The sequence below is a fragment of the Loxodonta africana genome, chromosome 4 (assembly GCF_030014295.1).
Source record: "Loxodonta africana isolate mLoxAfr1 chromosome 4, mLoxAfr1.hap2, whole genome shotgun sequence".
NCBI lineage: Eukaryota > Metazoa > Chordata > Mammalia > Proboscidea > Elephantidae > Loxodonta > Loxodonta africana.
In genome coordinates, this window is record NC_087345.1 from 91,008,263 (window position 1) to 91,025,242 (window position 16,980).

Below are 16,980 nucleotides of genomic sequence, written 5' to 3' on the forward strand. Positions count from 1 at the left end.
TTCCTGTGTATCAGTCTTGGCTTTTAGCTCGGGGTGGGGAAGGCAGTTCTGTTTTTCGCTTGTCCTGGTTTATACTACCTTTAGCTTGAACTTTTCCTGTATTGGAGCAGCTAGTGAGCTGTAAGGTATATAGTGGATAGTTTACACTTTGTGCCCCAACCTAGCACTCCTAGGAGTCAGTGCCATTATATTGCAGTAAAAGCGCTTTCTGTGTCCCACTCTTATAAACTGATTACAGCTTGCTGGCCTGGCTGAACTTTAAAAAGTATATTTTACCCATGAGTAGATTATCTAGCTTGTTCTAAGGCTTCCAAAAAAAAAATACCGAAGGAGGGGAAAGTATGTATGAGAAGTGTTTATGAATGAGTCTCTCACTATATGTTAGCGGCAAACATAAGTGATTTGTAGATGAACATAGGTGAACAGAGCATGCAAATGTGGATAATCAAGAATTGACTGTTTTTGGCTCTATCTCACAGGAATTATTGTGAAGCTAATAACAGTAAAGCCTTTAGTAAACACTTTATTTCCTTAGAATACTAATTATATTCTATGCACATCTGTGTATCTTAAATATGATATAAAATTTCTGGTTGCCGCAGCCTTAAATGTACTTCTCTGACCCCCAGCAGTGAGCCCCCTTTCGTTGCCTGATTTTTTGATGATTCTGTAATCCTCTTTATCCTAGGCAGTGGTTGAAAAAGAAGGGGTTACAAGGAGTAAAGGATGCTGACTGTTCCCCAGTATTACTATGTTACTCCCCCAGTCATGTGTTCCAATAAAGGCTAATAGTTCTGTTGGCGTGTAGTATGTTACAGTGAAACCCGACCAGAGACAGGTACTCAGGGGCATGTTCGTGCCATCCTGTTCAGGCTGTACGACCCCACAGGTCGAGCAGGCTGTGGGCATCGTGGGAGCTGTCATCATGCCACACAACATGTACCTGCATTCTGCCTTAGTCAAGGTGAGCAAAGGCCCAGATCTCACTGGCCTCATGGATAGTTCATGGTATCTTTTTCTTTCATTGCAAGGGGCGCAAACTTAGTTTACAGCTGTTAGTCCCCTGAAGGAGCAAGATGTTTTTCCAGGGCTGGATGTTATAAACTCCACATACTTGGACTTTGTTTATATCACCAAGGTTGATCAGAGATTATTCACTTTAGAGAAATTGGGTCTAAAGCTGAAAAAGGCCTGGAAGTATATCCAGCCTCTTGTGCTTAAATCTCAAAATCGTGAGTGGTCTTGTGGAGGTTATAAGTAAAGAGCCCAACCACGCTTCTACCTATCAGTCTTATGCAGTGGTTTGCTGGGAGATATCAGAGACCTTTATAATTAGGGTAGCAAAAAACCTGCGAAAGCTGAAACCTGTATGAGTTGGAAATCTGTCAGCGAAGGAAAACAAATGTTTTCAACTAAAAGGAACAATAGGAAAGTGGTAAGACCACACCTTGTCAAAGCTGGAAAACATGCAAATTGAGGACAAAGCCGTCCCGTTGAGTTCTGGCTCTCCCAAGTGTCACTGTATATCCCTTGAGACTGAAGTCAGGTTTTTTTTTTTGGGCCAGTGGTCCTTCCAGCCAAAACAACTGTGAGAGCTCAGTAGTCAGTCACTGCTCCCTATTTGGGAAATGAGCAATGTCTGCAGTGGGTTCTTAATCACGTAATAAGCTAGGAGGAACTAAGAGAGTGTTGGCTGTCTTACCTCTCATCTGATCAGTTGTTTACCTTCTAAATGTAAATGACTCCAGACTCATGAAGTGTTACAGAAAGACTTGTTCCAACTGGTCAGAATAGTGACTGCTGCTGTTCTTTCTCTAGTCGAGACAGGTAAACCGGGCCAAAAAGCATGAAGTTCAAGAAGCCAATAAGTACTTTTTCATTGAATCCTGCATTGCTCTCTTTGTTTCCTTCGTCATCAACGTCTTTGTTGTCTCAGTCTTTGCTGAAGCATTTTTTGAGAAAACCAACGAGCAAGTGGTGAGTACGCCAGGGTGACAGGTGGTAGTGAATAGTGGAGAGGGTGAAGTGAAGACTGAAATGGGGTAGGAAAATAGAAAAGTGACTTGGAGCTTAGAGGAAATGGATATCAACCTTCGGTACCGCCCCTCAGAACCACTGTGCATCAGCCAGGATCTGCAGTCTGGAGGCAGCCAAGCCTGAACCGACTTTCTCAGCTTTTGGTAGGCAGGGAACTTGCCGCAGACTCAGGACTGCTTCATTCTTTTGGGCTAGTGGCTGCATTTATTTGACTCTTTCTCATCCTCTTTTGTTGCTTGTGTTATCAGCGTCTGCCTACCTGTCTGCCAGTCCAGCTGTTTGGTAATGAAGACAGGCTGGGAGGAGTCAAACAGAAAACAGAAACTGGCTAGAACAGACCTTGTTTTGTCATTTTGAATTCTGTATCCTCTTGATTGCTAATTATCTGGTATTTGTTTTGTTTTTTTATTTTTACTTTTAATATATGTATTTTTTAATATTGTGGTAAAAATATATACAAGAAAACATACACTAAGTTAACAATTTCTACATATATAATTCAGTGACACTGATTACATTCTTCAAGTTGTGCAACCATTCTTGCTATCCCTTTCCAAATTATTCCACTACCATTAATGAAAACTCAGTGCCCCCTAAGCAAAAAATTTCCTTTCCCTCTCCCTCCCATCCCTGGTAACAGTAATAAGTTTTGGTTTCTATATATTTGCTTAGGAGTTCTGGTGGCACAGTGGTTAAAGCACGTGGCTACTAACCGAAAGGTCAGTGGTTCAAACCCACCAGCCACTCCACAGGAGAAAGATGTGGCTGTGTGCTTCCGTAAAGATTTACAGACTTTGAAACCCTGTAGGGCAGTTTTACCCTTCCCTGTAGGGTATCTATGAGTCAAAATCACCTAGACAGCAGTGGTTTTCGTTTGGCTAGAGTACATATTTGCTTATTTCATGTGAGACCATACAGGTTTTGTCCTTTAGTGACTAATTTTGCTCAGTGTAATATTTCCAAAGTTCATCCATGTTGTGGCATACATCAGTTTTGCCTGTTACTTTGTTTCCCATCTCTAGGACCTGTGACTTCTGGCTCGGCTTTGACTAAGGCACTCTATTCTGGGCTTTCTTTCATGTTCGAAGCCTTTTGAAGGACCTCTCCTCCTATCATTGTTTAAAATGACCTTTGTACATGTATCACCATGTTCACTCAAGCTCAGTGCATATTTCTGATGGCATGGGAGTGTAGAAAGATGGTGGAGGAAGACCACAAGTGATGTTGCTGTCAGGCTCTGCCCACATCATGATCTGGATCCGGCTGTTTATCTCCAGCCTGTATTTCGTAGATAACTTGTGTGTGATCTGTAGGAGAGCTCTTCTGACCTGATACTTGCTTCTGAAATAAAAGTTGTTCCTAAACTGCTTTGGGTTCTAGGTGCAAGTCTGTAAAAACACCAGCATTCCCTGGACTGGCCTCTTCCCTGATGATAATTCAACACTGACTGTGGACATTTATAAAGGGGTAAGCGTGTTCTGTTTGTGATCCCTGCTTTTGAGATACAGTCTTGGCTTACTCTCTGGTCTTTTCTGTGGTTTCACTTCAGATTGGAGCATATCTCTGCTGGAATGTCATTTTTTGCAGAGTTCTAGATGCCAGACAAGCATTTTGGATTACTCAGGAAAGAATACAGGATCAGCTGAAAAGATGAATTGTACGCTGCAATTCTCAGACTAGGGTTGTTAAAATATGGTTCTACGAGATATTAGTCGGGGTGCCTCTAAAGAAAGGGTTCCTGGTAAAGTAGGCCTTCTCAGTCCCTTCATGCTGATTACATTGTGAATCTCCAAAAGTAGAATATCTAGTATGTAGCATTTTCCAGAGGAGTTCTGTTGGCGTAACATTTAAGCGCTTGGCTGCTAACCAAAAAGTTAGCTGTTTGAACCCACCCAATAGTTACGTGGGAGAAAGACCTGGCAGTCTGCTTCCGTGAAGATTAAAAAAAAATAGAGCCTAGGAAACGCCATTGGGCAGTTCTGCTTTATCACATGGGGTTGCTATGAGTGGAGTGCCACGGAACCCAACAACAGCAACAAGCATTTCCCATCATTTTCTGACCTTTTCTCAGGGCTCTTATTACCATCTTTGAGAATAGTGTTTTAAGGAATATAATTTGGAAAATGCTGGTATACATTTGGTTAAGTATTTAAGGCATAGGTTAAAGGTGAAGGCATTAGGAGCTTGGAGAAGAGAAAGGACTAGGCTGAGGAATAAAGAGGTACCCAGCAAAACTGAGCTTGAAGGCCTCTAGCATGAGAGCAGGGCCTGAGCCTAGCTTCTGAGACAGTGCTTAGCATAGCACTTGGTGTACCAAAAACCCAAAAACCAAACCTGTTGCTGTCGAGTCGATTCGGACTCAGCAACCCTATAAGACAGAGTGGAATTGCCCCATAGGGTTTTCAAGGTTGTAATCTTCTTGGAAGCAGACTGCCATATCTTTCTCCCATGTAGTGGCTGGTGGGTTCGAACTGCCAATCTTTTGGTTAGTAGCTGAGCGCTTAACCACTGCATCTCTATAGCTTATTAGCACTTGATGTAGGAGGGTATATAGTGAAGAAGAGGGAGCTGCCACAGAGAAATGCTGTTTAGGGTGCTGTCTACGCAGATCATTGACACAAACATATCTTTCTCCCCTGTTGCTTCCAGGGTGTCGTGCTGGGATGTTACTTTGGTCCTGCTGCACTCTACATCTGGGCGGTGGGGATCCTGGCTGCAGGACAGAGCTCCACCATGACAGGAACCTATTCTGGCCAGTTTGTCATGGAGGTATGTGCTATTTTAACTGATATGGGATAGAAGGAGAGGGCGTGGCCATTTTGTTACTGTCTCTCTCCAACCTTTCTGAACCTTTTTCTCTTTCCTGTTCCTGACATTTATCATGCTCCTGTGTTTTCTTCCAGGGATTCCTGAACCTAAAATGGTCACGCTTTGCCCGAGTGATTCTTACCCGCTCTATTGCCATCATTCCCACTCTGCTTGTATCTGTCTTCCAAGATGTAGAGCATCTGACGGGAATGAACGACTTCCTGAATGTGCTGCAGAGCTTACAGGTGAGGAGGGAGCTGGGGAAAATTGAGAGGAAGGAGGAGGCACAGCCTTGGTCTACAGTAAATATATGTGAAATCCCTGGCATCTAAAAGGCTTTTAGAAATGGCTTGGTTTTTTTAAACCTGTTGAATGGAATTATGAGCCATAATTAAATACAGAAAACAGAATTACAGTTCATTAATCCAAATAGAGGTTCATTAAGTGAACATATAGGACACTGCACTAGATACCTCAGAGATTAAAGAAGGCAAGGCAAATGCAAATACTTGTAAAAAACATCTATGATCATAATTGAAACTAGATTAATGACAGCTCTACAGATTTCAGCATAATGCTGGAGCAGGTTGGGATGATAGGAATAATTATTTCTTGTGGAATAAATGAAGCAAAATCTATTCTGGCATTTGGCTAATAGTGCTGCTCTCTGAGATAATACAGGGCCCCCAGTGACTCACTCCGATCGTCTTTCTTTTCCAGCTTCCCTTTGCTCTCATACCCATACTCACATTTACGAGTTTGCGGCCAGTAATGAGTGACTTTGCCAATGGAATGTGAGTATACTCTTCTCTCAGTTCCCCAAAGGGGATGCAGATATGTAGGGGAAAGGTATTTTCATCAAGTGGGCCCGTCAGAGAATGACACGTACAGAGGAACTGTATGCTTTGAGAGATGATCTCTAGAGCTGCCTTCTCTATCCTTGGCTTAGAAAGTGGAGACTGTGAATGTAGTAATGAAGGAAAATACATTTTTCATTTCTGGAAAAAAAAATAAGCTTTTAGGGCTTTAACTCTTCAACTTCACTAACTGAAATTCAAAGCACTTTAATTACATGTTCAGTGATCTTAATGAGAAAGGCAGTGTGAGACATATCAGATCCTCACTTCTCACTTGTGACACCAGTGCACATTCAGCCCCTCTCCTTCTGGCCCTAGCCACTGGGTCTAGGTCAGACCTTGTCAGTTAGAGGACACAGTCCTCCACATTGCTGGTTAGGCCTAAGACATCAAATACCAATCGTGAGTTTGGGAGTCCCCAGGTGTGATGGATTGAATTGTGTCCCCCAAAAACCTGTGTTGTAAATCCTAACCTTTGCCTGTGGTTACAATCCCATTTGTGAATGGGCTGTGTTTGTTATGTTAATGAGGCAGGATTAGGGTGTATCTTGAGTCAGTCTCTTTTGAGCTATAAAAAAGATTAAACAAGCAAGCAAGGCAAGCAGAGATGAGGGAAGATTGATGCCAAGCTACATGGAGATCTCCAGGGAACCAGGAAACAAGCTGAAGATACAAGGACCTACCCCCAGGGCCGACAGAGAGAGAAAGCCTTTCCCTAGAGCCAGCACCCTGAATTCGGACCTCTAGCCTCCTAAACTGTGAGAAAATAAATTTCTGTTTGTTAAAGCCATCCACTTGTGGCACAGAATTTGGTACCAAAAGAGTGGGGTGCTGCTTTTAACGGATACCTAAAATGTGGAAGTCGTTTTTGAATTGGATAATGGGTAGAGGCTGAAAGAGCCTTGAGGTGCCTAAGAGTAAAAGCATAGATTGCCTTGAAGAGACTACTGGTAGAATTATGGATTCAGGAGGGCTCAGAAGGAACTGAGGGGAGCTATAGAAAAAATCTATAAAGAAAGTGTCATCAGAGGATATACATGGTGCCAGCATCTGGACTTTAAATGTGCTTCTGGTGAGGCTGTAAAAGAAAATAATGAACCTGTGATTGGACGTTGGAGGAAGGACGATGCTTTCTACGTAGTGGCAGAGAACTGGCCTGAATGGTGGAATGTAGAATTTTTAAGTGATGAACTTGGGTATCTGGCTGATGAGATTTCTAAGCAAGATCTTAAAGGGGCCACATGGTTTCTCCTTACTGCTTGTAGTAAAATACAAGAGGAAAGAAATAGACTTTAAAATGAACTCTGCAGAATGAAAAAAAAAAAAAAAATTTGGAAGATTCTGTTATAGAAAATGAGGTTGCATGTCCTAGAATTTTCACCAAGGACATGGCTACACAAACTTTTGTTAAAGAGATTAAGCTTGTGACTGATGGATCTAACCTACTACCATGGCAGAGAACTTAGACTGAAGGGGACAGAGAAAGAACGAAAGGAGAGAACATTGTCTGCTTTTGGAATTCTACAGGCAGGAAACAGGCTGAAGAAGCTACATCTGTTGTCCTCTAAGAAAAGAAAAGAACCATCCCTGGAGCAGCTCGGAGATCAGCAAAACTGTTGGAAGGAGCATGGGAAGCAGAGCTGCCACAGTCTCAAAGGATGGGGCCATGGCCTCTGGGGTTTCAAAGGGTGGGGTGATGATCTCCTGGACCTCAAAGCATGGGGTCACAGTCTCCTAAGTTTCAAAGAGTCGGATCTTCACCAACTTAGTTCCAGAGCATGGGGATACTGTTAAGGTGTGCCAGGGAGATGGGGTCCACCATCCAAAGCTGAGGGGGTGGAGCTTCTGTGCCCAAGGGGCAGAAGAGTGGGGCCTGCCGGGGCTGAGGTGTAGGATCACTACTCAGATGGACTAGGGGAATGAGGCCACCCAAAGCCAAGGGAGCAGGGTTTCTGTCCCTGTGGACTTAGAAGGCAGAGCTGAAGCCCAAATGGTCTCAGAGAGGAGAGGATCATTTTCAAGTGATTTGTTCTCCTGGATTTTGGACTGGCTTGATGCCTGTTAATGCCTTCTTTCCCTCCAGTTTCTTCTGTTTATAATGGAAATGTCTACCTTGTGCCTGTTCCACCATTGTGCTTTGGAAACAGCTTGTAGTCCAGATTTTACAGGCTCACAGATGAAGAGGAATTTTGCCCCAGGATGGAGTACGCCTAGAGTCTCACCCATGTTTGATGTAGATGATTCAGGAGATGAGATTTTGGACTTGCAGTCGATTCAAGACTTTTGGGATGATGTGAAGGGGTGAATGTTTTACATGTGGCAAGGACATGAATTTTTGGTGGCCAGAAGGTAGAATGTTATGGATTGAATTGTGTCCCCTCCAAAAATATGTGTTGTAAATCCTAACCTCTGCCTGTGGTTATAATCCCATTTGTGAATAGGTTGTGTTTGTTAATGAGGCAGGATTATGTTATGTCAGTGAGGATTAGGTTATGTTTATTATGTTAATGAGGCAGGATTAGGGTATGTTTTGAGTCAGATCTCTCTTGAGATATAAAAGCAAGTGAGAAGCAGAGATGGAGGAAGATAGATGCCACATTACATGAAGATCACCAAGGAACCAAGGAACAGGGACCTTCCCTTAGAGCCAGCACCCTGAATTCAGACTTCCAGCCTCCTAAATTGTGAGAAAATATATTTCTGTTTGTTAAAGCCATCCACTTGTGGTATTTCTGTTATAGCAGCACTAGATGACTAAGACACTAGGGCTTCCCTTACTTCTGACCTGCCGCTTTCCACTACTCCCTCGGGTTTGATGATTCACTAGAACTCATAGGACTCACAGAAAGCACAAAGAAGAGGCTTATAGGGTAAGGTCTGGAAGAGCTAATGAGGAGCTTCCACATCCCCAAAAAGGGACATGCTACTTTCCAATGTGCACTGATGTTTTTCACCAATGAGGAAAACGGTGGAACTTCTGTGTACAGAGCTTTTATTGGGGTCTCATTATGAAATCCCCACGAATCTGTCAGTTTGTTTTACTGTGGTAGCTTGCAGGGTTGCTGCTATACTGGAAGCTATGCCACCAGTATTCAAATACTAGCAGGGTCACCCATTGTGGACAGGTTTCAGCTGAGCTTCCAAACTAAGACCAAGAAGGACCTGGCAGTCTACTTCTGACCCAAGCCATGGTGTTTTCAGTCGCCCCATGCATGTGAAAGCTGGACAGTGTATAAGGAACATCAAAGAAGAATTGATACCTTTGAATTATGGTGTTGATAAAGAATATTGAATATACCACGGACTGTCAGAAGAACGAACAAATCTATCTTGAGAGAAGTACAGCCAGAATGCTCCTTAGAAGCAAGGATGGCAAAGTCTCACATACTTTGGACATGTTATTGGGAGGAACTGGACTCTGGAGAAGGACATCATGCTTGGTAAAGCAGAGGGTCAGCAAAAAAGAGGAAGACCCTCAACAAGATGGATTGACACAGTGGCTACAACAATGAGCTCAAGCGTAGCAATGATTATGAGGATGGCGCGGGACCGGGCAGTGTTTCCTTCTGTAGAATGTGAGGCTGCTGTGTGCTGGAACCTATTTGATGGCACCTACAACAGCAACAACATTATGAAATTCAAACTCCAGCCCTTCCCCCCAGAAGTTGGTCAGTGTCACCATGGGATCTTGAAGCTGGTATATGCCGTGGGTATTTCCAGCCTGACTGGCTCCCACTCAGAAATTACCTTATGAGCATAATCTGTTAGGTTAAGTATGGTCTGGAGCCCTCATCAAAGACAGTTATGATTACTGAGGCAATTATAAGGATTTAGAGGTTATCTATTGGGAACCAAGGACAAAGACCAAATTTCTTGGGCAAAGTTAATGTAAACCCCATAGGCTTGAAGGTAATACCTGTTGTATACAGTTTACAGTATTTTTGTTTCACTGTCCATATCACTAACTTTGGTTCATTTAACGTAATCTGGGATATACGAAGAACGATTTTGCATTCATTTTGAAATGCCCCTTATTTCTCTGTCTTGGTTACCCCACAAAGTGCAGGTTCCTTTTCTGGTTGTGGCCAGGTTAGACTATTCCGCTGCTTGACTGTGCTGATTCTTTTACAGAGGCTGGAGGATTGCAGGCGGAATCTTGGTCCTTATCGTCTGTTCCATCAACATGTACTTTGTGATTGTTTATGTCCAGGAACTAGGGCATGTGGCGTTGTATGTGGTGGCTGCTGTGATCAGCATAGCTTATCTGAGCTTTGTGTTGTACCTGGTAAGTCCAGTTTGGAGGGGATAGGGGCACAGGTATCAGGGATAATGGAGGTGGGCTGACATTCTGAAATGTAGGAACTCGAAAGAGCACGTAACAGCCTACTTCCAAGTTATGAAACAATTTATATGGAATTGTCAGATCAGCTACTTATGAAACAATATTTCTAACCATAAAATTTACCTTGGTTCCTAAAATCTGTTTGTGTCACTTCATTTGGTTTCCATTCTTAATTCTTATCAAGGCAGTATAGTATGTTTGAAGAACTGAAAGAAGGTAGCAGGATAGAGAACGAAGGAGAAGGTGGAGAGTGGTAGAGACGGAGCTTGAGGAGGGGGCCGTGCACTGTGATTAAGAGCTTTAGGGTGGGACACATGTGGCTTTGCAGCCCAGTTCCACTACTTACTAGCTATCTAAGAAGGAACTAAGTAAATAGTGTTATTCTCTCACTGGATTATGCTATAGTCATTAGAAAATAATGGTCATGAAAACCATAGCTATGTGGAAAAGGAATGTAAAATTTATTAATACCCAGATTATCAGATTAGATAAACAATTTTAAAGTCTAGAGTAAGATTATGCAAAAATGGTAATAGAAGTTGTCCTAGGGAGGCAGGATTATGGATATATTCTTTTTTCTATTTTCCAATTTTTTGCAAATTTTCTGTAAAATTGGTTATATTAATTAAAAGCAGCTACGGCAGGAACAAGAAATCCATCTCTGTCCTGTGCAGTGGAAACCCTGGTGGTGTAGTAGTTAAGTGCTACAGCTGCTAACCGAAAGGTTGGCAGTTCAAATCCACCAGGTGCTGCATGGAAACTCTATGGGGCAGTTCTACTCTGTCCTGTGGGGTCCCTGTGAGTCGGAAGTGACTCGACGGCAGCAGGTTAAACTGGTCCTATGCAAGTTTCTGTGAAAAACACAAGGATTGGGAATAGGGATCAGCAGAATTTATGCCCTGTCTGCTGCAGAGAATCCCCTTAAGGATGGAGGCTGGAACCTTGTTGCTGATCTCTAGAATACTTACCTAGTCCCCATGCCTGCCACAGGTTAGGTACCTGAATGAGCAGATCACTTAAGTGGATATTGAAAAATTGTGTCTCGGATTGATAGAGCCCTTCTTTTCTCCTCTCCAATAAACCTTGGTCACACTAACATTATGCTGACCTTTTTTTTTTTTTTTTTTTTATCCATTTAGGGACTTACTCCAAGGAAACCCAAGTAACTGAATATGTCCTTGACAGGAATTGTTTTCAAAATTCAGTATAGAACTTAAGGGAATGCTTCCCTCATGAGAATTGGTTGTGAAGGCCCACTTTTTCCTCAAACTGCCAGTGACTAGTAAGATTGTTGAAGACCCACTTTTAGGGCTAAGGGCTGATTCTAGAGTTGGGTTACTGCTGTTCAGCTCCAAAATAGGAATCTCATTAAGCAGCTCAGAGACCATTCCAGTTGTATTTGTCAGCCATTCCCCCTGATCTTGAGCACTCTTAGAGGTGAGGAATGAGATAGGACTGAAGGAAAAGTGGTCTTCAGGGAACTCCCAGCCTGATAAAGGAACCAAACCGTAAACACAAATCAGTGGGAACGGTCAGACAGAACCCTGGCAATCAGTACTGAAAATAGTACCGGGGAAATTTTGTGGAGGAGAGCCAGGTCCATTTGAAGGGGGGTTGAGGTTGGGGGAATGACTTGTGCAATCCTTGGTGGTAGAAGACAGGCAAAGCTGGATGTTAAAGGAAGGGAGCAGGGTTGCCTCTGAGCAGTGCAGTGTGAACAATCATTGTGGGCAAGGGGTCTTGAGAGAGGCTGGGTGAATGATGACCATGTTTTATCTTTTCAGGGTTGGCAATGTTTGATTGCACTGGGCATGTCCTTCCTGGACTGTGGGCACACGGTAAGCATCTCTAAAGTCCTGCTGACCGAAGAAGCCACCAATGGCTATACTAAGTAAACACGGACTGGATCAGTTTGTCTGTCTTCTGCAGGTAGCCATCAGAGCCAGTGTGTTTCTATGGTTTACTGTGTGAACATAGCTAAAAGTATGTGCTGTTGCACAGAGATCACTTAGGATTCAACTGTATGTTGGGAAAGACTTTGTTTCATACATGTTTGGAAGATGGAACTTAACTTTCTTCCTCTCCTCCTAACCTGGGAACTAGATTAGGTAGGATCTTTGAAAAGCTGACAGTTGCTGCTATCACTCCAACACTAAACTCTTAATTAGCTGCTCAAGGGCCACCTTGTTTTACCCTTTTGAGAGATAATCCTCTATACATGATTCTTAAGCAGTCTGTATGTTAAAAAGTATTGTATTTGGAAAAATGTAATAAATTTTTCACAATATAAACTACAGTATGGGTATGCAAATTTAATCAAAAGATGTTGGATTTTAAAAAGCTGAGAAATACTTTTCTTTTGCATACCCTTTCACTTATGTTAATTATAAAATATAAAAACTTAGCTAGAGTGGTTTCATCCATGTTAAGTATAAAATGAAGAGATATCTACCTCTATCAAGCTCAGGATTCTTTTAACTTTTTCCCACTTTAAATTTCTCAGTGGAAGTTGACAGAGGTGAGAAAGCATAAAGAAGGTGGAAAATAGATAAATAGCAAAACCTGCCTGTAGGTGGTGGTTACTAATCACCTTCCGAAGAGTCTCCTCAGAGAGCGAGCACGAAAGCTTAGAAGGATTCCCTTCTTGGGAGTCCTGATTTTAATAACCTTCATGTTAGTATAGGGCTTTCCTGATGATGTTTCCTCTCAGGCACATAGTTGTTAAGCCTCCACCGTCCTCCAGGAGGGTGGTGATAGAAGATGGTAGAATTTGTGAACTGGTGTTCTCATGAGACTTTGGGTGCTTGGAAGGGGTGGGGAGAAAAAACTCAAAAGGAGAAGAAGAGCCATCTGCATTATTCCTAGAGGCCACCTCTCAGCAGAATCATGTTTTTGCTGAAGCATCATCCTGCTTCTTGTCCAAGAGGACTTGCAAGGCAATCTCAGGAGCAATGGACCTAAACGTTGCAAAGCTCTCTCTCAGTAAGGTTGTACTGGCCTACCTCTCTTCACCTATTCCCTCCTAAGGGAAAACTTTGAGACCAGATGGTGGAGCTCTGGAGTCAGAGGAAATGAGTGTTTTCAGCCTGAAGCTGCAACTTTTAACTTCAGCCCCTTCTGACATTTTTACATGTGGAGCCTGAAACTATGTGATTATCTCAAGTCAAATCACGTTATCTGGTGGAAATAGTCAAAAGTCTTTTATGGCCATTGACTTGGTGAGAACATGGGAATGACATTAAGGGACTTACCATTTTTGGAACTTCCTTCCGGAGTCCTGATTTATGTTCTATGTTCATCTGAGCCCCCCAAAGCATTATAGCTGATAATTTTGCACACCGTCAAAAATACAGACTGGATGAATTGTCTTCCATAAGGTACCAAGGGCAAACCACTATGTTTCACTGACCATGCGTTTATATGTTATAGTAATATAGTAAGTAATTATAGCACAAGACCATGAATGATGAGTCCTCTCTTTCCTCCTTGTATCCACCCCTTCCCACCTACCATCATTCCCCAAATTTGTCCTAAGGGAACTCTGAAGATATTGGGGACTGACATTTTAAGCTCTCATCTGCAGTGCTTGAAGGCCAGACTGACAAAAAATTCTCTGTAAATATGGTAGCGCAACATTTACCTTTGCACTCGGTCTCAGATTCTCAACAACAGAATTAATAAAATTTAGAAAAAAAACCACCCACTCCCGTACATTATTCCATTTGATCCTCACACATAGAAGGTATATTTCAACTAGTATTCTGGGTGCAATAAACACTATTTAGAACTGAAGTCTTCCAATGCCAGCATGTGTAGTGCGTTTTTGGCAGTGTGTTCGTGTGGAGTATTTAAGGACATACAGTTGTACTTTGTGTAAATTGGTCCTTGTTCTCTTTAAATGTGACATGAAATAACTGCGCTGCTGCAGCCATGTTGGGAATTAACAGGGAGGGGAAGAGTGGCAGTGTGGCTCCTGTGAGGACCTGCTAGTGGTGTTAAGGAGCGGTTACAACTGAGCTTTTCAGTGTCCATTTAACCATGTGTAAACTTGGTTTATAATTAAAAAAAGATTCTTTTTCCAAATTGGTTTCCTGGGTATTTTTTTTTTTAATCTTGAAATTACTTTATTAATGAGGTCTCCACAACTTTGATACAGAAGTATTGAAACTTCAACTACCACCTGGAATGACATATTAAACCCACACTGCTGGTGATCATCTCTTAAGAAAGGATAGAGAAATAAGTGGGTTTAGTCCTCAGAAGACTTGGATTAATTAAAGACAGTTTACCCACTTAGTCAAATGGCCTTGCTAAACGTCACATCATTACCATGTTTGAACTTGAAAAATATTTTTTCTGACTTTCTCTACTATAAACTAAACATTTTTCTATATTTGTAGTCTTGTTTCATTACAGAAATAGGCTTTTAAGATCTATAGCCAAAACAAAACCAAAGCAATTGCTGTCAAATCAGTTTTGACTCAGTGACTCTATAGGACAAAGTAGAACTGCCCCACAGGATTTCCAAGGAGCAGCTGGTGGATTTGAACCGCTGACCTTTTGGTTAGCAGCTGAGCTCTTAACCACTGTGCCACCAGGGCTCCAAGTTCTATATATGCTGCCGGTAAAAATCATTGAATATTTAAAAAGAGAAACCAAAGTTGTTTAGCCTAGAAGAGAATGAGCACTGACAGACCTGATGCAGATGGGAATACTGACACCATTCGATAAAGACAAAGCTCAGGCACGGGGAACTCCTGGCGCCCATTAGAAGCGTGGCGGGAAAATCTGTCCGCGCTTAGTTTGTCCCACGAGTGTCGCTGGAACTGCATACTCCCTTTCCCTGCTGCAAGCTTTCCCTGCCTGTATCAACAGGAGCTGAACACTGACACCATAGAAGTAGTCTGGGAAGAATTTTGTTCTGCATGCTGTCCGTCCTTGTTTAACTCTCCCTTCTTGATTTGGGTTTAATTTCATAACTAAAAAAGGATGCAAAAACATTTGAAGATCCTGATTTGAGACATTTCCTGTAGCTCTGCCCTCTGGGATGCCTTCTGGTCCTTCATTGGGTAGAACCAGTGAATGTAAACATGTCAGCTTCTCAGCGCCTTAGCTTAGGAATGTCAAAATGGCAAACGTAAATTACTCTGTGCCAGTCTTGGTCTGAGCACTGTTATCTCAGTTAATCCTTACAACAAGAGGGTTAGATCTCTTTATATGAACAAGGCAACTGAAGGACCAAAAAGTAAAATAACTTGCCCAAGATCATACCACTAATAAATGGGCAATTGGCATTTGAACTTGAGTAGCTTAACTCCAGACCCCACATTTCCAATCTCAAACCACAGTATTAACGTACAGTATACCCTTCATGCTGGATTCAGATGCCAAACTTTGTTGTTTAGCAGAAGCAGGCAGTACTTTAAACAAAAGTAACAATACATGGAAGCATTTTCTTGATAACTCTGTTGTTAGGTGCCATCAAGTCGATTCTGACTCTTAAGACCGTATAGGACAGAGTAGAATTGCCCCATAGGGTTTCCAAGAAGCAGTTGGTGGATTTGAGCTGCTGACCTTTTGGTTAGCAGCCGAGCTCCTAACCACTATGCCACCAGGGCTCCAACTCTGATTAGTGCTAGAATAAAAAACCCATTGCTGTCAAGTTGGTTCCGACTCATAGCAACCCTATAGGACAGAGTAGAACTGCACCATAGAGTTTCCACGGAGTGCCTGGTAGATTCAAACTGCCCACCTTTTGGTTAGCAGCCGAAGCTCCTAACCACTATGCCACCACGGTTTCCAGTGCTAGAATATTTTAATATATTTCAACTCAGATGTTGCCAACTGGTAGACTAATTTTGTTTGGCCATATGCTAAATGAAAATAAATAAATTTGAATGCTTTTGGCAGAGACAGAGAAGGGCAGGGCTCTCTCTATGGTCTTACCCCAGCAATAGTTAATGAGTTTACCCATTGGCATTACCCATCTGCCCTTGAAAATGCTTTAAGCTTTCTAATCCTATGCCATTTAGGCCCATTTCTCATTGCCTCATCCAAATGATATTCTGGAATTAATAATACGACTCTTACATGATAAAGTCCACCAACTTAGCTCACTTGGGAAAAAAGCTGCAACGAATTGTCAGTTCACTTGACAACTGCTGTTAGTTACTGAAGACTAAGGTATAGGACCCTAAAGTGAATAAGGAGGCTGAGATCTGAAGACACAAGCTGAAGTCTGAAGAACTGTGTCCCTTCCAGCATGGCTCAGTATTTTCCTAGCCCACAATTTGGGAATAGTTTTTGTTTTTAATCTTGGGCTCCATTTGATATATATTGTCCTCACATAATCATCACAACAAGTATGTGAGGTATACAGGGCAGTTTGTAATGTGTTAAAAATACATGTTTATTGAAGACTAAAATGAGATAGTATGTTAGAAGGGTTGGCATTTCCAACCCAAAAAAAAACTCCATTGAGTCAATTCCACCTCAGCGACCTGGAGGAGAGTAGATCGCTCCTTTAGGGTTTCCGAGGCTATAAGCTTTACGGAAGCAGACTACCACATCTTTTTACCGTGGAGCCTCTGGTGGGTTCCAACCACCGATCTTTCAGTTAGCCGAGCGCATAACCACTGTGCCACCAGGGCTCCTGACATTTTCAAATATTGCATTTATTCTCATTTTACAAATAAGTTCAGTAAGGCTCTAGGAGGATACATGCCTTGCTCAAGGTCATAGACGTGGTGGAGTTGGGGCTTCAACCCAGATTTTCCAGTGTCGGTGCCTCTGTACCAGGAACACTTCCTTCCTACAGAGTCGTCTGCGTTCTTCATTAACAGAGTTAGACTGGTAGTGTCAAGGAGGGACAACATTCCTATACTCTTAAGTAGTAACAGTCCGGCTAAAATGAGACTCAGTGATTGTTCTAGTCAT

General features: G+C 42.4%; 1 protein-coding gene across 10 annotated transcripts in view; it reads left to right on the plus strand.

Moving 5' to 3' along the window:
• Nucleotides 1–16,980, plus strand: part of SLC11A2 (solute carrier family 11 member 2) — a 134,744-nt gene that overhangs the window by 17,712 nt on the left and 100,052 nt on the right. For 8 of the 10 annotated variants that reach the window (XR_010321853.1, XR_010321854.1, XR_010321852.1 and 5 more), the window contains 8 exons: nucleotides 809–964; nucleotides 1,819–1,977; nucleotides 3,418–3,504; nucleotides 4,687–4,806; nucleotides 4,941–5,090; nucleotides 5,566–5,639; nucleotides 9,834–9,987; nucleotides 11,829–11,882. Coding sequence is in view for 5 of the 10 variants with exons in the window: in XM_023556315.2 (XP_023412083.1) it covers nucleotides 809–964; nucleotides 1,819–1,977; nucleotides 3,418–3,504; nucleotides 4,687–4,806; nucleotides 4,941–5,090; nucleotides 5,566–5,639; nucleotides 9,834–9,987; nucleotides 11,829–11,882 (954 nt within the window). In the remaining 5 variants the exon portion in view is untranslated. Of the gene's footprint in view, nucleotides 1–808; nucleotides 965–1,818; nucleotides 1,978–3,417; nucleotides 3,505–4,686; nucleotides 4,807–4,940; nucleotides 5,091–5,565; nucleotides 5,640–9,833; nucleotides 9,988–11,828; nucleotides 11,974–16,980 lie in introns of all 10 variants that reach the window. The other 2 variants (XM_010596624.3, XM_064284234.1) reach the window with 1 other exon arrangement.